Source organism: Cebus imitator, unplaced genomic scaffold (assembly GCF_001604975.1).
Source record: "Cebus imitator isolate Cc_AM_T3 unplaced genomic scaffold, Cebus_imitator-1.0 Scaffold51, whole genome shotgun sequence".
In the NCBI taxonomy this organism is placed as follows: domain Eukaryota; kingdom Metazoa; phylum Chordata; class Mammalia; order Primates; family Cebidae; genus Cebus; species Cebus imitator.
The window spans coordinates 6,993,928-7,020,469 of NW_016107366.1; the positions used below are offsets into that span (position 1 = coordinate 6,993,928).

The 26,542-nt window shown below is 47.5% G+C and overlaps 1 protein-coding gene across 1 annotated transcript in view; it reads right to left on the bottom strand.

The window, feature by feature from the left end:
* The window catches only part of COL15A1 (collagen type XV alpha 1 chain), a 115,436-nt gene that overhangs the window by 24,407 nt on the left and 64,487 nt on the right, over positions 1–26,542 (bottom strand). The window contains exons 12-26 of the mRNA XM_017527723.2: positions 25,768–25,821; positions 24,095–24,154; positions 22,798–22,890; positions 21,531–21,656; positions 20,576–20,638; positions 12,607–12,642; positions 12,056–12,196; positions 11,792–11,860; positions 10,944–10,979; positions 10,754–10,837; positions 8,428–8,493; positions 6,605–6,640; positions 3,896–3,958; positions 1,397–1,465; positions 1,259–1,294 (exon numbers count right to left, since the gene is read on the bottom strand). Coding sequence (XP_017383212.1) covers positions 1,259–1,294; positions 1,397–1,465; positions 3,896–3,958; positions 6,605–6,640; positions 8,428–8,493; positions 10,754–10,837; positions 10,944–10,979; positions 11,792–11,860; positions 12,056–12,196; positions 12,607–12,642; positions 20,576–20,638; positions 21,531–21,656; positions 22,798–22,890; positions 24,095–24,154; positions 25,768–25,821 — 1,032 coding nt within the window. The remainder of the gene's footprint in view (positions 1–1,258; positions 1,295–1,396; positions 1,466–3,895; positions 3,959–6,604; positions 6,641–8,427; positions 8,494–10,753; positions 10,838–10,943; positions 10,980–11,791; positions 11,861–12,055; positions 12,197–12,606; positions 12,643–20,575; positions 20,639–21,530; positions 21,657–22,797; positions 22,891–24,094; positions 24,155–25,767; positions 25,822–26,542) is intronic.

The following is a 26,542-nucleotide window of genomic DNA, read 5'->3' on the forward strand; positions in this document are numbered from 1 at the left end:
CTGACTTCAGGGACCAAAGGCCTCAGAAGGTATTTTGAAAGATTCACCTCAAAGGTTACAGGCCATTCTTCAATGATACAAGTCTGTTACAGAAATGTGAGGTCCTTTCTCCCCATACTGGAGATCCAACTTCAACCGAACAAACTTGTATAGAATTCTCCAGCCCAAAATGTTTCAAATGTTCAATGTTTCAAATGTTCATTGGAGGCAGTGAGGTTCATTCGAGAAGAGACTGGACCTAGAACCTGACAGGCTGGCCTCAAATCCTCACTCTGCCACTTATGAGCTGTGTGACATGGGCAGGTTACTTAACCTCCTTGAGCCTTAGTTTCCTCATCTATAAAATAAGGATTCTGAGAGTCACAACCCACAGCTTCTTGGGGTTGTGAAGATGAAATGAGATGACCCTCTATCTGAAGTATCAGTACCATCTGACCCACAGAGAATGTTCTACACCTGAACTTTCTTTGCTCTTTGGGGAAGAATATATGACAGGGAAGTAAGTTTAGGGCTCACCCTTGAGAGAAATGGTGAGAGCTGCTCAGAAGCCCATATGGGTTATGGATTCCCAGAGCAGTAAGGCCAGAAGGGCCCTAATATCATTTAGTACTGATTCAATCCCTTCAGTGTGCAGATAGGAAAACAGGAGCCCAGAGAGAGAAGAGTCCTTGCACAAGGTCTCATAGCAAAAGAGTAGCATATTCACACCAGAATCAAAAATCCCAGAGAGGTTTTGTGGGGTCCATTTGATGGCTTCCTGGGCAATTGTTCATCTTTAGCTGGCAAGCTCTGTGGTATAACGCAAGTACACCTCTCCTTCCTGAACACACAGCTGAACTACATTCTGAGGCCCCAAGCATCTGAATTTTGGCCAATAGAATGTGCCGGAAGTGATGTTTATTATCTTCCGCAATCTCTTCCCCCTCCCCAACTTCAGCCTGCCAGCTCCTATCAACCCTGAAACCACAAGATGGGAGAGTCAGAGAATGGAAGCATCCTGGGTCCCTGAGTCACTTCTTGGAGGAGAGATGCCAAGCTGGGAACAACCACAGTGGACTTTGCAAGAGGGAGAAAGAGGCTGCTATTGTGTTAAATCACTGAGAAGTTTATTTAATTGTAGTTAGCCTTACCCTAATATATGCACATTTTGCCACATCTTTGAATTTTTATAACTGGGACAACCAAATCTAATCAAATCAAAGTATGAAAAATGCTTCAAACCCCAGTCCAGATCCAGCTAAGAGACACTCTGGCTTACCATTGGTCCTGGGGCTCCGTGCATTCCAGGTTCACCCTAAAAGAGGAAGATATGTACTTGTCACTGTTTGGGACAGAAACAAAGATTCCCGGGGAGCTGGGGCAGATATGTTCCTGCAGGGTCTGGTGACATAATTACCTTTTTCCCCATTAGCCTTTCCAAGGGAACATCCCCTGTCAGGATGGCACCCGGCTCTCCCTTCTCACCCTGTAATTCAGAAAACATCTCAGTGAAGTCAGGACTCCTTAACACCCTGTCCACAGAGTCTTATGCAGAGACTCCTCCTTGCCACCTTGTACAGAGACCTGTCAGTCCTACTGCCATGATTTATTTATCTTGCCTTCATCCTACTTGAAGCCCCACTGCTGCAACATTACCTCTTGCTAGAGTATTGCAACAGCCAGCTAAATGAATGAATGTTCTCTCAGCCATTCCCTCTATGCACCATCAGAGTTACTGTCTACAGAACAGGACAGTCCTGTCTTCCACGCCCCTCCAGGGCTCCCACTGATGACAGATCTGCATTCTCATTCTCAACCCTCCAGGATCCAGCCCCAGAGTGGTCCTGTCTATCTCCTGCCACACGGTGCCCTCAAGGAACCTCTGGCTCACAATGTATTTGATAGCTTGCTTTCCTAGCAACTCAACCTGAGAACTGTTCCCATCAAGAATACTTATTCTTGTTAAAACACCTGACATTAGGAAAGAGATGAAGGTATAGAAACTAGAAGCCTCTCTCAACATGGAGGCTTTGTGTCTCCATATGCAATGTTGCCTCCAAACTCTAAGCTCCTGTGCGAACACGTACTTGGTTAGGCAAAGCTATCCCAGCTGTTGGAAAATAGGTGATGGGTAGATTGGTGGCAAGAACACAGTATCCTGCCCCCAGTCCTGTCCTCAGCAGAGCCATCTACTATGCTAGGAGGCTGCTGAGAAGACGCTTGTCCAGAGAACAAGGCCAGGTGCAGAAATCTATGTGACTCTGGGGCTTTGGCCCTGAACTTCAATGTTGGCCCCTGGGGAGCAGGGCTGAGCCACACAGAAGTCTCCTTTCAATGGGGCTGGGAATAGCTAAGAGAGTGGCATCAAAGCAAGCAGAGCAGCCTCTTTTTTCCATCCCCCTAAGCCCACACCTGGTATTTAGATCTTACCACTCCGCTGGTGAGGAAAGGTAGTCCTGAGCACGCCAGCAGGGAGAAGAAGCAAGCACAAAAGCATTAGAGGCAGAGTGAGAGAAAGTGCGTTTGCTGCAATGGCTGGAGCACAGCCGCCTGGGTGCCTGTACTAGTCATTCAAGGTGGCAGGAGGTTGGGGGTGGGAGTGTCACGTCCACCCCTCTAGATTCGTCTGACTTCACCACATAAGAAACAGAGTGTTTAAAGCAAGAGCTGCTCTTGCTTGACAGGGCTTCCTCCCAAGCCTTGAGCTGGCCAGCCCTGGTCCACCTCCACAGGCCTGTGGGAGCAAAAGCATCCCAACACACCCCCCCACGTGATGCCAAACCTTCACCCAGAACATCGAACCCTCCATGCCCTGGAGCAGTGGTCCACTAGATATCGGAGGCCCTCTCCTCCTTGGAGGCCACTGTACTATAGAATGGTAGGGGAGATAAGAATGAGAGGAGCCTAAGTTCCCCATCCCGGAGATCATACCCACCCTTGACTCCCCATGGCAGGCTCATGGGGGTGCCCAGTATGCTCCCACTGGCTTTGCACAGAGCTCCATCCCAGCTGTAAGCATGTGCTCTGTTAGCTCTTTGCATATCTCTTCCTCATCTTATTTCTACATCCCTAGTGCCAAGCACAGGAAACTGCCTGGCACACTGCAGGGGTCAGTGGATGAAAGATGGATGAGTATATACATGGATGGGTGAACACATGAATCTGTTCACGGACGTCACTCTTCCCCTTATCTATAAAAACCAACTGGAAAGTTAATTCTAAGAAGCAAACACAAAAGAATACAAGCATAACAATGGATGTGGTACCCTGGGAGCTGTTCTGTGTGCTAAATATTTATTTCAGAGATTTTGGACCCAGACTGTCATTCAGTTGCAGAGTGCAAACTTATAATTTATAAATATTAACATTTGTTCTATTCATTAATTACACATGCTTTCGTCCAACAAATGCTTTGTGTACCATTTGTATACCAGGCCCCATATTAGCATTGGAGCGATGGAAAAGAAGCTGGCAGGATGCCTGTCCTCAGGCAGTGCATGTTCTATAGGGATGCTCAACAGGTGGCTAGACAAAGCACAGTGTGTGTGAGAACAAAGGAGTGTTGATCTCTTTCCAAATTATGATAAAAATCAGTTTCACTACCTACTTCATACCTTCTTGTCTCATGGAGAACCTTGAGATTAAAAAAGTTAACAGCTAGAGAGTGACTGCTAAAAAGTATGGGGTTTCTTTCTGGAACAATGAAAATGTTCTAGAATTACTGAGTGGTTCATGAGGTTGTACAACTTTATGAGCCCACCAAAAATCACTGAATTGGACAATTTAAAGGGGAGAATTTTATGGCATATGAATTGTATCTCAAAGAAGGAAAAAGTTAATAGCTATTTTCAGCCAATCTGAAATGTTTAGCAAATTCCAGAGCCCAATCCCACCCAGATAACTGGACCCCTCTTACCTGTTCTCCTTTTAGTCCTGGAAAGCCAGGCAAACCAGTGTCACCTTTTGGTCCTCTAGGGCCCTGGAAGGAATTGTTGTATAATATTTGGTTGTTTGTTAAGACTAAAATGCATTAACCAATTAGAAATATTTTTTTTCCAAACAGTGGAATAGACACTGCCATCCCCCAGGCAGGTGGAAGTCATGATTATCCATGACAATTGTCAGTGTATCCGTGACATTTTCTTAACCTTAAGTGGTCCAGAAATTGTGGTCTGGTAGAAAGAAGATAGTCACATTTCTCTGAACGCTGGTTTCCTCCAACTGGGCACTACTGACCCAGCCTATTATCTGGGCCTGCTGCCTCTGCTTGCCCCATGGCTTCTCCAGGCCACCTTGTAGCCCGCCTCCTCTACCATCCCCTTTCACAACTCCCACCCCTTCTCTGGCTCCCCACTACCTATGAGATGGAACCCAGGTACCTTAGCCTGGCACCCCAGCCCATCCCAGCCAGACATCAACATCTCATCTCCCACAGCATCAGGCTGACACCTTTCCTGCAGCCTCTGCACTCCCCCATTGCCTCTGCACCAGCACTCACGCCACCCCCCCTTAGGAATGCCCACCCACCTCTCTGTGGAACCAAATCCACAAACACTTGACCAGAGACAACCTCTTCTCAACTCCAACAGACACTGAATGCCTGTGACGATGACTCACACAGCCACATCTGCCTCAAAAAGGCATTTCAACACTTTCTTGCTATTTTAACTTTTCACAGTTTCCTGTCTTGTCTTCTGGATGAAAGAGTGAAATACCAATTATGGCAGTGGCTTTCAATTATTCGTTATTATTGTTTAGCAGTGAAACTCTTTTCTTTCCTTCCCCCAAATAAAGTCTCAAATGAAAGCCCAATATATAAAAATATGTCCAACGAAGCTTCCCTTATTGAAGGTCAGTGGCCTGGAATGTGCCTGTTTGGCCCCCTCCTTACTCCCTGCAGTGGGAGACCTGGAGGCTCTTCTGCAGAGCCTGGGACTCCCTTGGGATCACAGGACCATTCTTTTAGAGGAGAATGTGCTCTGAAATGTGCACCAGGTCTTAGAGCAGCCAAGCCAGGGATAGAGCTTAGGGGTCTGACCTTTTCTTCTGCTAACCAAGAGTCATGGTCTTGGTCATGAGGTCATGGTTGCCATTCTCTCTTCTGTTTTTTAATGTCTGCTTAGCATGTATGTTTAGTGTTATATGATATGCACCTTTAGAAAACGTAAAAAGTTTAGAAAATCAGCCAGGTACAGTGGCTCATGCTTGTAATCCCAGCACTTTGGGAGGCTGAGAGATAGATTGCTTGAGCTCAGGAGATCCAGGCCAGCCTGGACAACATGGTGAAACCCCATATCTATCAAAAATACAAAAAATTAGCCAGGTATGGCGGCACATGCCTGTAGTCCCAGCTACTCGGAAGGCTGAGGTGGAAGATCACTTGAGCTTGGGAGGTAGAGGTTGCAGTGAGCCACTGCACTCCAGCCTGGGCAACCAGGGTGAGACCCCACCTCAAAATAAATAAATAAAAAGTTCAGAAAATTATAAAGAAATAGAAAAAAATGCCACTGATCATTCTACCATCAAGAGCAAATTTCTGTTACATTTTTGATAAATTTCCTTCATTTATCCAGAAGCAGTGCATGTCACCCATTGGCATTGGGCCTTTCAGAGATGCAGTGCTTTGGAGAAATCATCCAGCTCAGTACAGGCTGGGCATGGTAGCTCATGCCTGTAATCCCAGCACTTTGGGAGGCTGAGGCAGGCGGATCATGAGGTCAGGAGTTCAAGACCAGCCTGGCCAACATGGTGAAACCCTGCCTCTACTAAAAATACAAAAATTAGCTAAGCATGGTGGCATGTGCCTGTAATTCCAGCTACTCAGGAGGCTGAGGCAGGAGAATTGCTTGAATCTAGGAGGCGGAGGTTGCAGTGAGCCAAGATCGCGCCACTGCACTCCAGCCTGGGTAGCAGAGCAAGACTCCATCTCAAAAAAAAAAAACAAAGTAAAGGAAGGGGAAGGGGAAGGGAAGTGAGAAAGGAAAGCAAGCAAGCAAGAAAGAAATAAAAAAGGAAAGAAGACATTCGGGTATCACACTGAAGCTAGGCCTTACTTTTAGACAGGCTCAAAGTTTTAGGCAAAACTAATCTCTTTCTAAACAGAAGCATGTTTTCATTTTTCATGGTGAAAGCCCCATGGGGTGCACACAGATGATTAATTATTAGATGTCTATTCCATGGTTCCCCTCCCTCATGCCTCCTCCACTGCCATCATCCTATCTACTTGAAATTTAGGGATTTATCTACTTGAAATGTTTGCCTCATCCTCTTTCATTCATAGCAAGCCAACCCGCTGGCTCAGGCTTTTATTGGTCCTGGATAGAGAGCGATGAGTAGGACCCAGCCCTCCACAAGTTGTTCATAAGACGGTCAAGAAAAAAAAAAGGCAAGGGCACAAATAAACTGTTACTTAAGGTAGAAAAGAACCACAGGAGTGGTATCAATAAAGCCTTGTGGGTCTTAAAGAAGGGGACACCTCCAGGTGGGAGCACCCAGAAAAAGTTGATAAACAAGATGCCACTGGAGCTCAGTCATGCAGAGATGGAGGAAATGCCATTCCAGGTGAAAGCAACAGAATGAGTGCAGCCTCGGGGCACAGATAGAAGAGGGCTAGGATGGTACTTACTGGAAATCCTGGCAGCCCAGGCAACCCGTCTGGCCCCTGTGACACACCAAAGAGAAAGTACGTGGATTAGGAGCAGCATTCCCCGAGTCAGCAGGACCACCTCCCTCCCACTCCCTTCCGAAGGCCTCAGCATGTTCCCACAGTGGGGAAGAAGGAATGAGACAGCATTAGGGACGAAGGGGCCCTGTGAAGGTCTGGATTTGCCAAGGGGAGGACAGCAACAGGGAAGGAAGTGAGGAAGAGAGAGAAGGGGTGAAGACGTGGTAATGCAGGTGGACAAGGCCCAGGGACTGTGAGGACAGGGATGCCCAATCTCTGGTTTTCGCCTGTATTTTGCTTCAGTATCCACCTACCTAATACCCAAAACCTCCAATAGCTTGGGAAAAACAAAGACCTCTTGGGATGAAACTTTTGTTTGTGAGCTGGTTTCTTCTAGGTTTTGATTACTGGGGTATTTTGGAATATCTGTTTTCATAGAAATCAAATGGATGCAGTACAGAGGAGACACGGAGATAGCTCACAACGAGAGGTCACTCAGCAGGGAGAAGGCTGGTACCAGAGGAACCTGCAGATATTTGTAGGAATCTTGGACAGCACTGGATTTTCCCCTGGACATGGAAAAATGGGGTTCAGGGCAATCTCATGGGGATCTGTAGGAGGGGCGGACCCAGCAGACATCTGCATTGCACAGTTGTAAAGGTATAAACCTGTCTCCAGCAGTGACTTGCACAGAGTGTCACAGTATGCTAAGCAGTTTCACATCCTTCATTTCTTACAAGCTGCCTCAAAGGCTGGTGAGGTGTCATCATAGAAGAGAATCAGGGGCTTGGAGAGGTGTGTGAAGACGGGGCTAGAACCCCAAGGCTCCTAAGCCCAGAGCTCCTTCCTTTCCCCACTGACGACCAGCAGATGCTGGGAGATGCAATGGGGATTTATTATACAGGCTGTAGAAGGAAGCTTCCTTTCTCCTAAGGCCATTGTGCCATGGGTCAACTCTGCCAACTTGCAGAAATAATGTATATTTTGGTTTTTTGTTTGTTTTGAGACAGAGTCTCACTCTGTCACCGAGGCTGGAGTACAGTGGCATGATTTTGGCTTACTGCAACCTCCACCTCCCAGGTTCAAATGATTCTCGTGCCTTAGCCTTCTCAGTAGCTGGGATCACAGACATGAGCTACGACACCTGGCTAATTTTTGTATTTTTAATAGAGATGGGGTTTCACCATGCTGGCCAGGCTGGTCTGGAACTCCTGACCTCATGATCCACCTGCCTAGGCCTCCCAAAGTGCTGGGAGTACGGCGTGAATCACCGTGCCTGGCCAAAAATAATGTGTATTTCTGATATATATTATAACCCCATTTTAGAGATCTGGAAATTAAGACACAATTAATTTCCAGATCTCTAAAATGGAGCTATAAAGATTGGAATGAGTCCATTTCCTCCTGTGCTCCAATTTCTCTTGACCACAAGGAAAGGTGTCTCCAGGTTCTTCCTATTCTGTGAAATAAGATAATGTAAATAAAAGCAGGCCAAAAGTGTGCAACAGATGTCAATCTGCTGTTACTTGGCATTCTCTGCTTTCCATGACACATATTTCTGATGCATAGGACTGGAAGCTTCCACTGCTTCGGACACAGCTTTCCACATGGTAAAATTAATGTGAAAGCAATTTTCCAAAAAATGCAAAGCTTTCTTTCTATTCTACTTGGATATATTCTAGCTCTATGCTTCAGGAGCTAAAAGGAATCCAAAGCAACCCGACTTTGTTTTAACAGGGGCATCTGGGTAAAAGCCACACTCTGGGGCAGCTGTAGATACCAACCGGAGGCCCCACCAGCTCAGGAATGTCTGAGAAATTCATGAATCCATGGGTGATATTGATCAAGGACTGAAAAGAGAAAAACCAGACAATGAGGACAAAGAATGGCATGTGTCCTGCCTTGTTCCTGGCAGTGAAGCTTTAATTAAAGTCACCCAGCATAGCGGAACACTGCAGACACCGAGAACACCCTCAGCTGACTGCCAAACGCGGCTCTCCCGCCCCTTCTTATAAAACAGCTCTGAGCCGCCTTCGCACTTTCCTCCTTTACTTCATTTTTAAATCACACAATATACAAATGTCTTCTCTCTTTTTAGAGTTTAAACATATACATATTATATGCACCCACAGAAAGCACAGTGTTGGTGTGTGTGTGTTTGTCCATGTGGTTATTTAACATAAATGGCATCAGGCTGTATTACTCAACTTGCTTTATTCACTCGGCCATATTGTGTGGAGATCTTTCCATGTGGAATTTTGGAATATGGATATTTTTAGCTTTAAAGGCTGCCAAAGAGCCATCCAAAGGGGCCAATTTACACTTCTACCAGAAGCAAACGAGATTACCTTTTCCCCACCCCCTTACACATATTTGATTTTTTAAAATCATGTGTTTTTTTTTCTTTCTAACTTTAGTCATCCTTTTCCCAGCTATTTGGGGCTTGTCTTTCTGTGGTCTACCAGCATAGTGTTATTTCTCTCTGAAGGGCCAGGATTTTTCATGATGTGATATCTTAATATTAAATGGACCTGATCTGGTCCCGGCTCACATTCCAGCCTTCTCTCCAATTCCCATCATTCTCTACACACACCCACACCCACTACCCCTGCCAGTCAGCTCCCTGAGCCTGGGCACACCACATTGTCCTACTCTCTGCTTTGGCTCAGGGCATCTCTACCACTTGAACCTTCGAAGTTCTGTCTTCCATGCCTACCTGGTAAAATCCTTCTCAGCTTTCCAGTCCCTGCTCAAAGATATTCCTCCAGGAAGTCTTCCTTGATTCCTCATATCCCAAACAGTCTTTTCTCCCTTTTCCCTTATTTATGTTCCTTTGCCTCTCAGTTACAGCCCTTCTTCTGACTTCACTGGGGGCTCCTTGAAGGTAGGAACTCTGTCTTACTTATATTTATTTTTTATTTTTTTAATTAGAAACTTTTAAAAATATTAAAAGCAGGGTTTCACTATGTTGCCCAGGCTTGTCTCAAACTCCTGGGCTCAAGCAATCCTCCTGCCTTGGCATCCCAAAGTGCTGAGATGATAGGTGTGAGCAACTGCATCTGGTCTTACTTATCTTTACACCCACAGGATCTAGCATGGACCTGATGCAGAGTGCATGCTCCTGAGTGCTTATGCCAGAGTGTTTATTATAGGAATAGAGAATTCAATGGCACCCAACATTTCATCCAGCAAACGCTGATTAAGCCTGCATTATGAGGCCAGCAGGGGGGACACAGAGAAGGAAAAAAGCTCTAGAGGGCAGGTGGAGGAGTCAGACATGTAACCAGGCCATTGCTATACATGATGGGGGTTTGAAGGATGAAGTTACTACCTTCCTTGCTGATGAGAGCTGGGAAGAGGATGCTTTCCTCCATTTGTACAGACATCTTCCCATGTGGGATTGTGGAGAAGGGGTATTTTTAGTTTTAGTTTTAACAGACTATCAGAGAACCACCCAAAGGGAGCACACAAAGATGTTTCCTCTGACAGGAAGGGTGTAATCCTTGGCTTCTCTTGGCCTCTGCACCCCCTCCGCGGAGAGGTAAAGGCACCTTCCTGATGGGCAGTTTGGGAAGCACCAAGGGGCATGCCCAGCTCAGCCACGCTTCTTTCCTCCAGACCTGCCTGCCTCCGGGAAGCACATTCGGCAACCTGCGGGCAAGTCTGTCTGATTGGCAGGAACATGTGGCTCTCCCATTGGGTGGAGGCCTTCTGCCTAACCTCCATCAGTAATCAAGGTGGCATCTGGGCCTACCTCCTTATTGTTGGCTTTATTTCTCAGTGTGCTCTGCACCTGGCTGGGGAAAGTGTGCACCGCTTGTCTGGGCCTTCCTCAAGACCCTAACGTCTCTAATGCTCCTAGGCTGCGTTTTCAGTTGACCCCAAATGATGCTAATCAGAAGAGACAATTCTGGAAGCACCACGTGGGAGAACAGTGGTACCAGGGGAGGAACAGAGAGGTGATGCGTGCTGGCAGGTGGAAGTTCTAACACCAGGTGCTCGCTACATGCCCCCTGCATGGCTAGCAGTTTTGAAGTCATGGACAACCTTCTCTTCCCTTTGGCAAAGGTGGAAAATATGTAGACAAGCTCTGACCTGGATGATACTCACACTAGACAAGGTCTCGATGCGCCCAGGTGGCCCTCTCGGCCCAGGGGGTCCCACAATGCTAGCTCCATCCATCCCCCTTTCTCCCTGGTCACAGCAGCAAGAAGTGAGAAAAAGTTTACTGTACAGGGATAATGCCCCTAGAACCAGGCTGGAAAGCCCTCCCACCCCCAACTTGGCTCTGTAACCTCACCTTGGGTCCCCGGTCTCCTTTTTCTCCCTTGAGACCCTGGAAAAATAAACATAAATATTCTTCTAGTCACTTTCCTCACCTCCATCTACCCCCTCGTAACGCCATCTCCCCCTGAGTTTTTATGCTGATTTTGTCCCAGGCAAGGGGAATCAAGGATCAGCAACAAATTTCCCTTCCGGAGTCAGAAGGAAACAACACCCCATAGAGCGAGAGAATCAGAGGGCCCCTCCCAGCAACCGGTGAGGGTCCTCTTGACCCTGCATCTCAGAGCCCTCTGCCTCTGGGGGTCGAGAGAGGACTGCTTGTTCAGTTATGGGAGGGGCTGCACTGCTCCCTCCTAGACTGAAGCGCTCATCTCTGGATCCCATTTAATAAAGAGAATGAGATCCAGGGGGCTGGACCTCCTAAGAGCAGGCATCGTGACAGGAGATGAACACCACCAGCCAGGGGCTGGAGGCAGCACGGAGGGGCACCTGCCAGGAGCACAGGGCTTTCACCTGGAGCAAAGTGTGTGCATTGAATGGGGCAACAGGAGGAAGGAAATAAAGTAGAGATGCTTAGTTGTAAGAGAATGAAGAGGGAGAGGGAGAGAGAGAAATAGATGAAGAGAGGTAAAAATGATTTTCAAGTCCTCTTTCCACATCATGTTTTCTGCAAAACTTCTATGCTGCTCCTCAAAGACACAAGCTGTAAAGGGCATCTCATTTCCCTATGGCACAGCTGGGGGCTGGAGGCACAGAGAAGGTGAGTTTTTGAAAGTGGCAGAGCCAGGACATAGCCCACAGCTTCCTCGCTGTAGCGTGACAGTGTGACAACCCTCATAAATGAAGGTTTCAGAGGTGACCTACAATTGCAGCCGTTGGTCTGGAGAGTTTGGGTTCATTCAGTAGCTGGGTGCTTCCAGAGCCTTCGGTCTCCTGGGGAAGGAGCAAGAATGAGAATTTCAGATCCGGTTCCTGAGCACCTGCTTGTGCCAGGTGTGGTGCTGGAAGCTGGCGGCTCACAGGGGAATCCGCATAGCCTCCGCACTGGGACCAGGGTTTAGCTTATTGGTCTTTCCAGTAGCCCTTAGTATACATCATTTTTTTAACCACAGAAAAGGGGGAAAATACCTCGAATCCAAGTCCCATTGTGCATCCAGGGCCTGGGGGCCCAGGGGGTCCAGGAGGTCCTGGGGGTCCCATGACCCCAGGAGGGCCAGCTTGTCCCTGTTTCCCTGGGGGTCCAGGTAAGCCTCTGTTGCCAGGGTCACCCTGTAGGAAAGAGGACAGGCTGATTATCTAGCCCTGGGTTCACTCATGGAAGGAACATCATGCATGCCTGAATCAGAAAATCACTCTTTGAAGTTAATTAGGTTGATGAATTCTCTGATCGGTACTGCTTAATGGTACAGAAACAGCTGTCTTGCTAATTGACATTTTACTTGGAGATAAGCTGATGCATTCATTTGAATGCATTTGGAGGGATGGGTGAAGAGGGAGAAAACATCGAAGGGTGTTTATTCCCCACCATCCCCAGCTGTTCTGCCTTCTCTGAGCAATTCCTTTGAGATGTCTTTCTGTTCCATGACATTTATATGTTCAATATTCCAACCCAGCAGTCCAATTATAGTAAACTCCAAGAAAGGTGAGGAAGGAGGAGAAAGTTGTTTTTTTTTTTTTACCTTTTCACCAACTGAGCCATTAGGCCCTCTTGCCCCCTGAAAAAAACAAAAACAAAGACCAATTAATGCATGTCTCATTAGGTATGTTCTGAAGACAATGCCCAATTATGGAGTCTTAAGTAATAGGATATTAAAATACAAAATATTTCTGTCTCAGATTGGTGTCTTCAAGCCAAACACATTACAATAGATGCCAGTCTGTTGGACAGGTCATGCTGAAAGCTGGTGAAACCCACTTTTCAACCATTAGCTCATCACCTACCTCAAGAGTAAACCAGAGAAGTTAAACATTAACAAGGGGGAGATTATAGAAGATTTCACTTGGAGAGCTGCCAGCGGACTGAAGTGGTCCCCTTCCCCACCCTTCCCATGACAGAGGTAGAGGGTACTTCACTCACTCTAAAGTGAGGAAGGGGCTTCAAGATCTCTGAAATGCATCCCCTAGACTTTTGGAGATATGGGGGATGATGAATGGCTCTCTTCTGGAAAGTTCTAAAGACCCAAAGCTGGCTGTCGTAGTCCCCAGAAGGCAGAATTGGGGAGGTAGTTGTGTTAGAGTAGGTTGTATGTTCACACCCAGTGGGGACCACACTACAGTTTCCTGGGGGGTTAGACACAGAAAGGAGTCCACTGTGGGCTCCAAGCGGAGGGGAGGACCACAGCGGGTGTGTGCGCAGGAGAGGTCAGTTATGGGACACTGGCCTACATCAGAGGATTGTGGCAGGGAGCCCCAAATGGAGAATCTGTGAGGAAACCACACATGCACCTGCAAGAGATGAAGTCAGCAATTGCATGGCCACACAGAAGGGCCTGAGAGAGATGCTGACGTGCCAGTCATCAGAGATTATGTCCTTCCCCCCTGTCATTTTTGTTCCTGGGCTACAGTTTCCTTCTTACATCAAATCCATAGAAATGACAGAATGGATAGTTCTGAAATAGCCATGCTCAAAAACAAGATGGGGAGGGGCATTAGATCCAAAATAGAAATGCCAAAGGGAAAACAGATGGGAAGCTGAAGACAGGGGCCTCAACCATCAAGAGAAACCACAGGGAGAAATGTCTGCTGCAAAGCCGTGATGGAAGTCAGGTGCATGATATGGCCCCTGGGCCCCAGCAGCGAGACAGGGTGAAATTCTGCAGCAGGCTAGCCCTCCAGCCCTGCCCATCTCCCCTCCCCTCCCTTCCTCTCCCCTGCTGAGGAGAAACTATGGGCGCCTTAATTCTAGAAAAATAAGAGTTGTTTATTGGGCCAAAGAGATAGGGCAGAGCCACAGATGACTAGGAAACTCTGTGAGGTCCAGGGGCACCCTACACTCGAAAGATCAGCTTCCCTGCCTGATGGCACGTCTTATTTCTTCCATCCCCTTCTGAAACGCTGTGAGTTTCAGAAGGGGCTACTGCCCAACTCCCAACAGTCTAACAGTCTGCACCAGCAGAGGCAGAAAACAGACTCAGGCAGGATCCCAATTTCAAACGTAAACACACAAGAAAGAAACACAAACATCTGAGGAAAGGCAATACTGTGAGAAACAACTAAGTCAACTATAGAGTTTACATCCAAGGGAAATGGAGTTAAGAAAACAATCCAATCAGGACGTTAAGTATAAGAAATACGTTCTCACAGAGAAAAGGGAGGATAACACAGCCATGAAACAAAGGCATGCTATTATGAAATAAGAACAGTGATTATGAAAAAGAACCAGTTGGAGATCTTGGAAATCATAAATAGAAAACTGCTAAAATGTAGAACGCTACAGAAGGACTGCGTAATAGAATAGACACACCTGAAGAGAGAATTAATACAGAGATCAGGCTACAGAATTCTCCCGGAAGGCAACACAAGAGGGTAAAAAGACCTAGACAGAATGGCAAAGAAGCAAGAGAGACAGAGGCAGAATCGGAGGTTCCAGCATCGGTTTACTTGGAGTGGCAGAGGAGAATAAAGAGATAGAAGAATGCAGTGTTTAAATTTTCTGAAGGAAAAACAGACGTCTCCAGATTAAAAGGCACCCCTCCAAAAAAGGTCCATAGATTACCAAGAAGGATAAATGAAAGCACACATTTAAAAAATAATCCACATTTAGTAACAATGCAGAGGAAGTTTAAACACCAAGAATAAAGAAAAATAAATCCCCAAATTTACCAAAGAGAAAAATCAGATGGCCTCCAAGAGAGTGAGAATCAGAGTGAATCTGACTTTGTGTTGGCAACACTAGATGTTGGAAGATGATGGTGATCATCTTCAAATCATCAAGGACAAATGACTTTGAACCCAGAATTCTATACTCAACCAAATGGGAAGAAAATAAAGATATTAAAAAAATAATCCAAGGTCTCAGAAAGTTTGCCATCTACAGTCAGTCTGTGAAAATACGACTAGAGGACCTGCTCTAACAAAAATAACCAAAGAGGAAATAGGACACAGGAGACAATGAAAAATATATTCATATATTACTTTCATAATTAAAATTTAATAAATGCTTGAAGTAGAGTTGCTCTGTCCCTCACCTACCAGCCCTGAGATACTTCCACAAAGTCCCATGGCTCTGCCAGGACACAGAAACCAGGGACTAAAGCAATTCGCAGGTTCCTTCCAGTTCTAAATCTCTGGGACTCTAGCTGAATACGAGACTAAGCAAAGCTCTCGGGGTAGATGAGAACGACGAGGCTGTGGCGTGTCCAGCAAAACTACCTGCACGTAATAGGCAACCGCCAGGCAGCAAGCTCCCCCTCTCCCTCACAGACGTGGGCCCATGTTGTCTGCTTGGTAGCTGTGATAACCTTCCTCAAAGAACCAGCCGTTCCCATGGGTGAGGTTCATGGATCTGCTAGGTGAACGCTTCCACATGATTCTGGAGGAAGACGAATGCCTCACGTCTGGGGGCAGGCATAGGGCATGGGAAAGGTCCCGTCTCTTGCAGTGTTTTCCTGTTGGGACACACTACCCAATTCTTGGCCTAGGAATGGGTATGACAGCGGTCGAGGGTGGGCTGGGGTCCCAGGTGAGGCACCAGGCTCTGGAGGCAGGCTCTGAGGCTGGAGAGGCACAGAATGTCTGCAATCAAAGCCCTCCATAAGGTCTCCTGGGGCAGCCCCATGGAACCTTGGTGCCTCTCTGGCAAGGGAGCCAGCAGGGACATTCTTGCTATTCTGAGGATGTGGGAGGAGAAGGTGTGCTCAATGAAGGAAGTGACGGTGACTGGGCCCTGTCACCTCCCTGCTGGCCAGCCTCACCAGGGAGAAACTAAGCGTGACCTACCTGCAGTGGAAATGTGACTCCAGTAACCGGATGCCTATTTTACTGCCTAACCCAGAGGCTACAGTTTCTAAGTCTGCTTCTTTTGGGTATGGCCGGCTTGTTGCTGGCTGCCCGTTCCAATCTGTCTTCAATGGAAGTGTCAGTCTTATGCATCTTTTCAGGAACAAGGCAAACTGCCATGAGGATTGTTGTGAAACAGAAAGTAGCCTCCTACTCTTAAAATCTTGCAGCTGCATTACCAGCTGATCTTGTTACAGAAAATTATGTCCATAAAATAAAAAACTGAATTTTTTCAGTTGTCTTCCTCATTCCTTTCCAATCAAGAGTGCATCTTACAGAGTTTCAAAGGAAGTTCTAGAAGATACCATGGACCTTGGTTTATGGTCTTAGATGACTTTAGCCAGCTCAGACATAGTAAAAGGAGAGTATTTGGATCTATTCCATTGACTCACAGATAAGATAGCCATCAGCTTGGAACATGAGTAGATTGGCTTGTGGGTGGAAGAGCCCACCTCACTGGAATTTATGTGAACAGGCAGGATGAAAAGTGGGAGCTCCAACGAACAGTGAGGGAAGGCTCCTATTCCCCAAATGGTGATGTTGGAGTTGTACATTATTTCTTAGTGAGAGAATTTTTGTGCAGTGAGGGCATGTATGCGATCTTGGAATTCCAACTAGCAGAGCTGCAATTATGGTTCTAAAAGTGATGAAACATGAAGATACCAGTTCATTAATGGAAACATTGCAAAGGAATGAGGTACAATAGTGTTGTGTGTTGCAAAATCGTTGTTTAGAATTGATTCAAAATGTTGGCTTACTGTGGTGAATTGGATTTTCTAAGGATATTACTCAATTTCAGCACACAGGAACCTCAAAGAACCTAACAGAGATGAGAACTTTTTTTTTTTTTTTTCCTGTTATGGCTTTTGAGACAGCACATATTGCCTTGTGGAAGTCTGTTGGTTTTCCTTCTGCTGTTTGTAATACTGATAACCAGTTTCTTATCTGTTACAATTGATTTTTCTCTTTTTCTTTTTTTGAGATGGAATTTCACCCTTGTTGCCTAGGGTGGAGTGCAATGGCACAATCTCAGCTCACTGCAACACCCACCTCCCAGGTTTGAGCGATTCTCCTGCCTCAGCCTCCCGAGTAGCTGGGATGACAGGCGCCTGCCACCACGCCCAGCTAATTTTTTGTATTTTTAGTAGAGATGGGATTTCTCCATGTTGACCAGGCTGGTCTTGAACTCCTGACCTCAGGTGATCCACCCACCTTGGCCTCCCAAAGTGCTGGGATTACAGGCGTGAGCTACTGCGCCTGGCCATCTATTTGATTTTAGGGAGGCCTATAATCCAGTTGTTGAACCAAACACTTCTGATGATAAAAGAAGATACAAAATAGGAAATCAGGCAACTATTTCAGTGTTTCATTTAAACAAGTTGTTAGAAAATCTAAACCCATCACTGGGTCCTAGGCAAAAGCAGCTTACTTCTATATTCTTTACTATTCAAGGTTTTTAGAGAATTGCTCAAAGACAAATTGGGATTGCTTGGAGAAAGAGAAGGTGATGATGATTTCATTGTATTTCTCTTACATCAACAGAAAAGACAGAAGCTGATTTTACAATGACAGTTCAGCAGCTCAGTGAAATTACTCAAAGGCAATTACTGGGAATTCAACATTCTTCTGTAATTCTGGGCACTGAAGAACATTTCCAAGCACAAACTCTTTCCTGCCTCAGTGTCCCTTTTGAGACTGAAGAATAACATGATGACTTAGATTCTCAAAGTAGAAAATCAACAACTGTTAATTCTAGGTGTGCTCCAAAGAACTGAAAGACAGAATCTGCAGTGCAAAAGCAGAAAGGAATGATTTTTTCAGAGATCTGTCTTCTCCAGCAAGTTCTTCTGCATTCTTTCCAGAAACATTCTACTACTGAGAAAACGGGCCACTCTTCACCTACTCCTTCTTGGGCTAAAGTTCTTAGTTAGTTGCTCATCTTGATTTGGAAAAAATAAAGTAAGGAATATTTGTCATTGAACTCAGCATGGAATAATCTATTTGATAAATTCTTTGAGGTATCATTTTAAAAAATATTTTAATTTTTTAAATTTCATAGGTTTTTTGTGGGAACAGGTGGTGTTTGGTTACATGAGTTCTTTAACGGTGATTTCTGAGATTTGGGTGCACCCATCACCTAAGCAATGTACACTGCAGCCAGCCTGTACTCTTTTATCCCTCACCCCCTCCCACCCTTTTCCCCAAGCCCCAAAGTCTGTTGTATAATTGTTATATCCTTATGTCCTCATAGCTTAGCTCCTACTTATAATACTTGATGAATTCTTAATGAGCATCATATTTTGATCTCAATCTCACATTTTATAATAACAATTATCTATAAAAACATTTTTTTCAGATAAATAACCTGAACCTTATTCCCTGTAGGGAAAACTCCATTCTAGATCACTGCCTAGATTGGTCTATGTGCCATGCTAAAGAGAAGGGAGGCTGATTTCATCACAGCAGACAGAAAGGCTTCCCTACAAGTGGATCCATATAACTGTGCAAGGCACTGCCTGGGCAGGAGATAGGTTCCTTGTCACTGGAGGTATGCAAGCTGAAGGACAGATATTGTTGAAGGGGAGTCAAGGATCAAATGAATCATTGGATCTTACGATCTATTACAGCCCTGAAGTTGTTCATTTCCTTTTGCACGTTTTGTTATTTTACACACTGAATATGCACCTTGGTTTATTGGGCTTTTTGTTTTGTTTTGTTTTTAAGGTAAATATCATGTGTAAAGTTTCCCGCCCGCTTTATTCCAGATGCAAATTCCCAAGTTCTTCCAAGTCTGCCTTAACTCGATCAGAAAACCTCATACGTACACAGTGCAACAAACTGAGACGTGTAGCAAATTTCAGAAACAAACAAACGTGATTGATCTCCAGCATTCACCCTAGACAAGCCTGCTGCTGCTCTGTGCCCTGCTGATTCTTCAAGCAGCTGCAGAGTGTGTGTGCAAGGGTGTTTTGTATGCAGTTGTGGGCGTGGGTATCTTTAAGTTCGAGACAGAGTATGGGAGGGGTGAGTGTGGGTGGGTAGGGGGAAGCTGGGAAGAACAACAGGTAGGAAGATAGGTCTGTGGTGCTTCCTGCAAAATTTAATTTCCTATGAAACCGTTACTATATGTAAAATGAGTTCCATAAAGCTTGACAACTGTTCCTTTTTCTGAGAAATAAGCTTTCCATGAAAATTGAGTTATGGGTCCAATTAAAATAAACATACTTGAGAGCTGATGGAAACTAGAAATTCAGTTCATGGCGGTGTCTGAGGAGTCAGCATTTTCCACGTCTTTATCTGTGAGAGGGCCACAGAAGGCCCCACTTCCCATCCCAGCTGAGAGGGACTCTTCCTCCTCTGTACCCCGGTAAAACTCACTGATCGCATCCCTAGTGCAGGGCTCACCTTGTCTTTACTGCCTTCCTTTGACAGACATGGCTTGTCTTATTAAGCTGGGAACCCTGCAGAAGCAGGAACTACTCCTCCACACACACACACACACACACACAAGTGCGTGTGCGCGTGCGCGTGCGCGCCCCGGGGTAGCACCAGCACAGGTTTGCAGACAGGAGGCAGGACCAGCTTACAGGCAGAGAATGAAGAGGATGAAGGCAGGCCAGACTCTGGGAAAAGCAGGCTAATGGTGTCCAAAGGAAGTTTCATTCATGCCTCAAACATAACAGAGGTCTGTGCTAGGTTCTAAGGAGAGAGAGGCAGTACTACATGCTTTATGTCAGGGTGGGGCTGAGGAGCAGATAGGTAAGCTAACACCTTTAGTGTCACTGGCTAAAGATGTTCTCATAGCACAGGAGCTTCCTATGATGCTAACAGAAAGCAGAGGAAGGAGGGATGCTTTCTGTTCATGAGTCAGGGAGAGCTACCCAGAGGATGTATCTGAACTAGGTCTTGGAGGATGAGAAAAGGAAAAGGACATCCCAAACAGGGAGAAAACCACGTGCAAAGACAAGGAGGCCAGAATGGAAGAGTGTGCCCAGAGCATGTGGGCAGAGCCGGCCCACTGGCCAAGAGGCCATGTGAGGAGTTGGAGGATGCATTGGAAAGAGGAAGCCCATGCAAATCAGGAAACACTAGAGGTCTGCACAGAGCTAGGCTGTGTCCTGCAGGCAGTGAAGCCCTGGATCTTTTCTCAGGGACCAGGGAGGGGCTGACGAGAGCCTACTACAGGAAGGTGAACTGGGCAGGAGGCTGGAGGGTGGGTGGAGAGAATGCGCAGCGACGGGGAGCGCAAGGCCACCGTGCAAGTGAGAAGCGATGAGTCCAACTCCGTGGGGAGAGAAAGGTGAGAGAGGCGGAGGTCAGACTGGGCCATCTTGGCACTGACCAATCGCAGCAGGAAAGAGAGGGAAGGAGTAGTTAGAGAAGATTCCATTTCTGGCTCCAGGTGACTGGGTAGATGGCAACACTGTGCACTGAAGCTAGGGACACACAAGAGTGGGCAGGGAAGGTGCTGAGTTCAGGTTTGGGCATCATGAGTCACATGATAGGGACATCCAGCAGAAGTGGCCAGCAGGGGATTTCAGGGGGCAGGGGGGTCAGTCACATAAGAGGCAAGGTCAGGCTTAGAGGTCGGAAAGAGTACTGCGGGCCTGGTGGCTCCCAGGTGTTGGGACCCTTCCGTGTTCCCCTTACCTTCTCCCCTTTCATCCCGGGAAGGCCGGTGGCTCCATCAACTCCAGGCTCTCCCTCAGGGCCCTGGGGAACATCAGTGACAATCAACCCACAACATCTCTGCTAAGAATCACATACACACGCTTGTTAGAAAAAGAGGGCAGGGTTGGGAGGCAGGTGAGGCTGGTGGGCCCACGGCCTCATGTCAAGTGCAAGGCAGGAAACTAGTCCTTGGCCCCAGCTGGGTCGCTGCTGACGGTGTACCTGTGGATAACTGTCCTTCACTCTCTGGATCCCATTTCTTCCTCTGTGGGGAAGTTAGAGGCAGTGTTGGACCAAATGGTCTCCAAGGGTCTCCCACCCCAGGTCTAGCCCTGATGGTCTATGATTCCAAGATTCTTTATGAATCTGTGTCTTCTATACAGATGCTTCTTGAGTTACAATGGGGCTACATCTGATAAACCAATTGTAAGTTGAAAATATCTGAAGTCCAAAATGCATTTAATACATCTAAGCTACTGAACATCACAGCTTAGCCTAGCCTACCTTAAATGTGCTCAGAACACTTCCATTAGCCTATAGCTGGGCAAAGTCGTCAAACACAAAGCCTATTTTATAATAAAGTGTTAAAATTGAAAACAGAATGGTTGCATGGGTACTCAAGGTACTGAATATGTATCGCTTTTGCACCATTATAAAGTCAAAAACATCGTAAGTTGAACCATTTGTAAGTCGGGGGCCATCTGCACTGACTGTAATAACGCAGTGAAACGATAAGTAGGATGATGTTTTTCTTGGCTGCTGCTTCTCTGGAATCTCAACAATGATTCAGATGAGGAGGATTTCTGTTTACAGTGAACTGCTCTCTCCCTATCGCAAACCTTGGACAGTGCTGGGTTCTGCAATCTGTACACCGCTCCCCAGCTAAAGGAAGCCCCACAGCCGCAGAGATGGGGAGAAGACTTCAGTTGCTCACCGGGGGCCCAGGTTCACCAGCAGCTCCATCCTCTCCAGGAGATCCAGGGGGTCCCATGAAAACATCAGTTCCTGGTTTTCCCGGAATCCCAGGTACGCCAGGTGGGCCTGGGGGCCCTGGAGGACCCTAAAAACACAGAGACTCTATTAGAAACAGTGGGGGAATACTGAATGAGATACTGAATACGTGCTTCATACATTCTCTCAAATTCTGACAACAATCCTACAAGTAGGGATTGGTGCTCCCACTTCACAGATGGGGAAACTGAGGCTCAGTGAGACTATGCAACTCAAGGGCTCTAGACACACAGCTAATTAGTAGGAGAGCTGGGATTCGAATCTTGGTCTTTCTGAGCCCATTGTATTGTGTTTTCTCCCAAACAGCTGAATACAAAACCCAATTAGCTGGAATTCTGAGAAGTGCTCTGGTGAACTGAGTTTTCTGGTGAACTGTGAGGTTAGTCAAAAGCTGCCTGTTGGACAGCCTTGTTGTTAAAACTCTTTCTGAAGTGTACTAGTGTTTTTAGCTCATTGCTGGGCTGGCTGACCCACCAGGCTGGGAGATTCATTTGGCTCCCATTCCATTTAACGACGGAGTCTAGAACCCTTCTAGCCCCGGCCATGAGGGGCAGCCAAGTGAAGCTTTCAATTGGGGATTCAGTACAGGCGCCCGGGGACAGAGGCACCAGCTGCTGCTAGAGAAGGAAGAAGCTCCCTAGGGGGCAATTTCCGAAAGGACTGGTGGAGCCGCAGCCTTGGCAGGGGGCCAGGGGAGCAAGAGGCACCAAGAGAGAAAGAGTAGTCTGGAGATGGAGGCAGGGAGGGGGTGCATAAGGGAAGGAGGTCTCAGGAAGGTTCTGGAAGCTGAAATAGAACGTGCCACCCAGAGACGAGGCCAGCAGTTCTCTTTAATGAATAGGGTGAGAGGAGGGGGAGGGAGAGTCAAAAGCAAACCGGCAGAGGTGAAGGGCAGTGGGCATACCTGCTGTGGGGGCAGCCTGCTTGAGAAGCCCACTGGGGAAAGGAAGCAGGTGGGCGAGAAGGTCCTGAAGATAAATGTAGGCTCATACTCACTTACAATGCCACTGATCAAAGTGGACAATTTCAAACATATATAGGGAAAAGGAGGATGAACCCCCATGAGCTCACCGCCAGCAACCCCAGTGGTAGCCAATCTGGTTTCATCTGTCCCCGACCCCACATCCCTCCCTCTGGGGTTATTTTGAAGGCAGTCCCAGACACCATGTCATGTCCTCCTTCACACTCACTCTCAGCAGCTCCTCACTGCCCACCAGGTCACCAGAGCCCGAGCTGATGCCCGAGCCCCAGCCCAGGCCAGAGCCCTCCACCTCCGCTCCCACCTGGAGAGAGAAGAAATTTCCACAACTTGCATTCAACTGCCAGATTCCAAGGACAGCCATGTCACTGAAAGTTTCCCCAAATGGGGAAGGTTTCCCATGTTCTGCAGCCCGATAACTTCAGCTCCCCATTTTCTCTCTGCCTTTCCTCCCACTCCCCTCTACAGCCACCCTCCTCCCTGCTGCCTCCCAGCTTTGCAGCCCACTCATGTCTTCAGCCTCCTTTCCTGCCTTTCAATTTCCTACTCATCCTTCAAGGCCCAGTTCCGCAGTCGCCACCTCCATGAAGCCCTCCCTACCCCATTTCCAGGCAGAATTCTCCTCTCCCTCCTCGGTGCTCCCACTAGCCTCCATCAAGTTCTCCGTCAGCTGCTTGAAGCTTAGTTGCGCATGTGTCTGCCGGCTCCTCTAAACTAGAGCTCCTCAAGGGCTGGCCCAAACCTTAGACACACTGGGTACCCAGAGTCCAAGGGGGCCAAGCATCCAGCGGGTTCTCAGTGCATGCTCGAATGCCATCAAACGTATCCGAAGAAACAGGGGAATCTCCAAAACACCTTTCTAGTACTTATACTTTTCCCATCTTGAAGATGGGAACCAGGCAGGGCCTAATTCATTCACTGAATGTGTGTATACTGAGTACCCTGGAGAGGCACCAAGGAAAAGCTGGGCTTTGGGGGTACAGCTGGATTTAGGATGGTCACAGTGGTGGGCACATGTGTGTGGGAGAAGGGAAGTGGTGATATGGAGGCAGGGAGACCAGTTAGGAGGCTGGTGCCATCGCCCAAGAGAGGAGGAGGAGGCACTGCACAGCTAGACTCAGGGGGACTTGGGGACACACTGGACGGGGTTGGGAAAGGAAGAGGACCACTCAAGGATGTCCCTCTCTTGGTGACCAGGTAGATGGGGTGCCATTCCCAGAGACGGGAAACCCAAGAGGAGGAGCAGGTCTGGGGCATGGGTAATGAGTCCAGTGTGGGGAAGTGTTGAGCTTGAAGAACTTCTGGGACACTCAAGGTACAGGATATAAACTGGATAGAAATCAATTCTGCTGCTTCACCCTGCAGAGTCCTAGTAGAGGCAGAAGACCCTGGGGTCTAACTGTAAGATACTTTGGGGTCCAAAAAGGAGAGTCATCAGCCTGCAGCCGTTTTGGCTGCATCCCTGGTCTTGCACCTGTGTGTGTCACAAACCTAGATGGGAATCTCACCGTGGGTCCAACAGGCCTGGAAGGTTCAGGAGGGCTAGGAAGCTCCTCCCCAGCATCACCCTAAAGAGAGCAAAATGGTCAGTGAAGTGCTGGAGCCCTGTTCCTCCCATGTCCCCACCTTTCTGTAGAAATCGTGCTCATCTTTAGAATCAGGGTCACATAGGAGTGGAAAATGGCATTGTCCTTTGCAGAGACAGCTCAAGGGGAGGCCTTGAGCTCAGGCCTTGAGTCCCACCCCAGGGCTCAGAAGCCCTTTGTTTCTGTGCCGCACTTGGAGGGCACGGGCTGTGGTGGAAAGAGCTGACCAGCATCAGCACACACAGCACACACACTCCCTTCTTCCAGGATTTATTTCCCGCTCTCTGGTCTGGGTCCCGCTCGAGCACCAGTGCTCAGGCCCAATCTGGTCTCCAGAAGCCTGCCCTGCCCACCTGCTCCTCCCACCAGGGCCTGTGACCTTTACAGGAAGGTCATTGCTCACAGTCTGCCCCTCTGGGACCATGTGCCCCTCAAGAGCAGGCACAGTGCCTGAATCACCTCCAGGTCTCAGCACCTGGCACAAGGCCGGTACTCAGAAAATGCTTTTAGAACCGCAGAAGCACCCATTTGGAAAGGAGGCAGATGAAATAAAATCACAGAGTGGCATCCCAGGAGGTTCTGGCTGTCAAAAAGTGCCCACAGAAATGGCTTTCCTGACAAATAAGGTGACGGGATGGCCCGATGTGCCAAAAGGAGAGTAGAAATGTCCACAGTCAAGCCCCAAAATCTGTGTGTTGTGAGGCCTCCTCCCAGAGCCTCCTGCTGCACCCAAGCCCTGCTGGCATCTGACATCCACTGAGGTGGCCAGAGGCAGAGAGAGGTGAGGACCTTGCCCTCCCCAGCCCCAGCCCTCCCTTCCCCACACCCTGGTGGGCAGACTCAGGAGGCCACAGGGTGGGAGCATCAACTACCACAAGGAACAGCCTCCGTGCAGCCCAGAGGCAGGCAAGGTGGGCAGAGGACCAGGGTCATGGTGGAGATAAGGAGATTCCCATAGGCAGCCAAGTTGCTGCCTATGGCTAGAGCAGGCTCCCTGGGCAGGATCTCTTGACTGGGGTCATTGTGGACACATCCCCCCTTGGGAACAGCTTAGCACCAGCAGTTGTTTTGGTTAGAGGGATTTGTTATTCCTGCGGTGACTGACACCAGCTAAAGCACTTCCATAAACATCCCCTCACTGCATCCCATGTCACAGGGTGATCATCACCACCCCCACTTTACAGATGGAGAAACTGGAGCAAAGAAATAGTAAAGGACTTTCAGGAGATTCTACAGCTGCTACAAAGAGGCAAATCTAGGCCTGCGGTCCTCAGAAGCTCTTGTCTACCCAACATTTTCCCAGGAAGAGCCAGGTGTGGAATCACAGGACCCTTCGATAGTTGATAGAGAAGCCAAGGCCCAGGGAGGTCAAGGTACTCAGCCATAGTCACCGGGTGGTGAGAAGAGACTCAGCCAGAACTGCCTGGCACCCTCTTCATGATGTCCCAGACCTACAAGTCCACTTCTTTTAGGCTTAGCCCTCTTGGTGCTTCTACAATCCCCTTGATCAGAATGGACTAAATCAAACCCAAATAACACGCTTGGGACACTTGATCAGGAGCCAAAGTGCTCCCCAGGATGGTCACGGCACAAACCTTTTCTCCTTTGGGCCTAGCCTGTTCTTTCATTCTCACGTGTTCTCTTTGAGCCTAAAACAAGAAGATTTGGTTAAAACATTGCCACAAGGTATTTGGGACATGGGGCTGCTGAGTTCTGGTCCCATTCCCTGGTCCTGGTCAGTGAGCTGGGCATGAGCTGGGGCTTGCCCTGGGCTGATGTCAGGGAGCCCCGTGAAGAGAGAGGCTGTCTGATCACTGCAGCATCCCCTGCACTGGCAGACAACAGGCTCCCAGTGCCCATCTGCCAAATGACTAGTGGGAAGATCCTGGCATTTGGAGTCCCCCATACCTGATAATCAGTCTTCTCTCTCGCTTGTGTTGCATAACACATATTTTTAAATATATGACTTCATTTTCAGGGCAACATTCTCCATATATTCACTAAGATCTATTAGTCAGTCCTTAGAAATGTAATGACATCATTGTGAACAGTGTGGCCTTTGCTAATCAACTTCTGGCTCCCATCTAAAGACAGTGGTTGTAAACAGTGCAGAAACAAAGGCTCCCACTCCTACTGGACCCCTGAGAGCTGTGTGATCTTGAGCAAAGCTCTAATCCTTTCTGGGCCTCATCTACAAAATAATTCGAGACAGCTAATTTATTGAGCATGTACTATGTGCTGGGTCATGTTTTCCATGTATAAACTCATTTAATCCTCACAAATCAAGAGGTAGTTTCTATCATTATGATTCCCATTTTATGCATGAGTCAACTGAGACAGAGAGAAGTGAAGAAAATTGGCCACAGATAT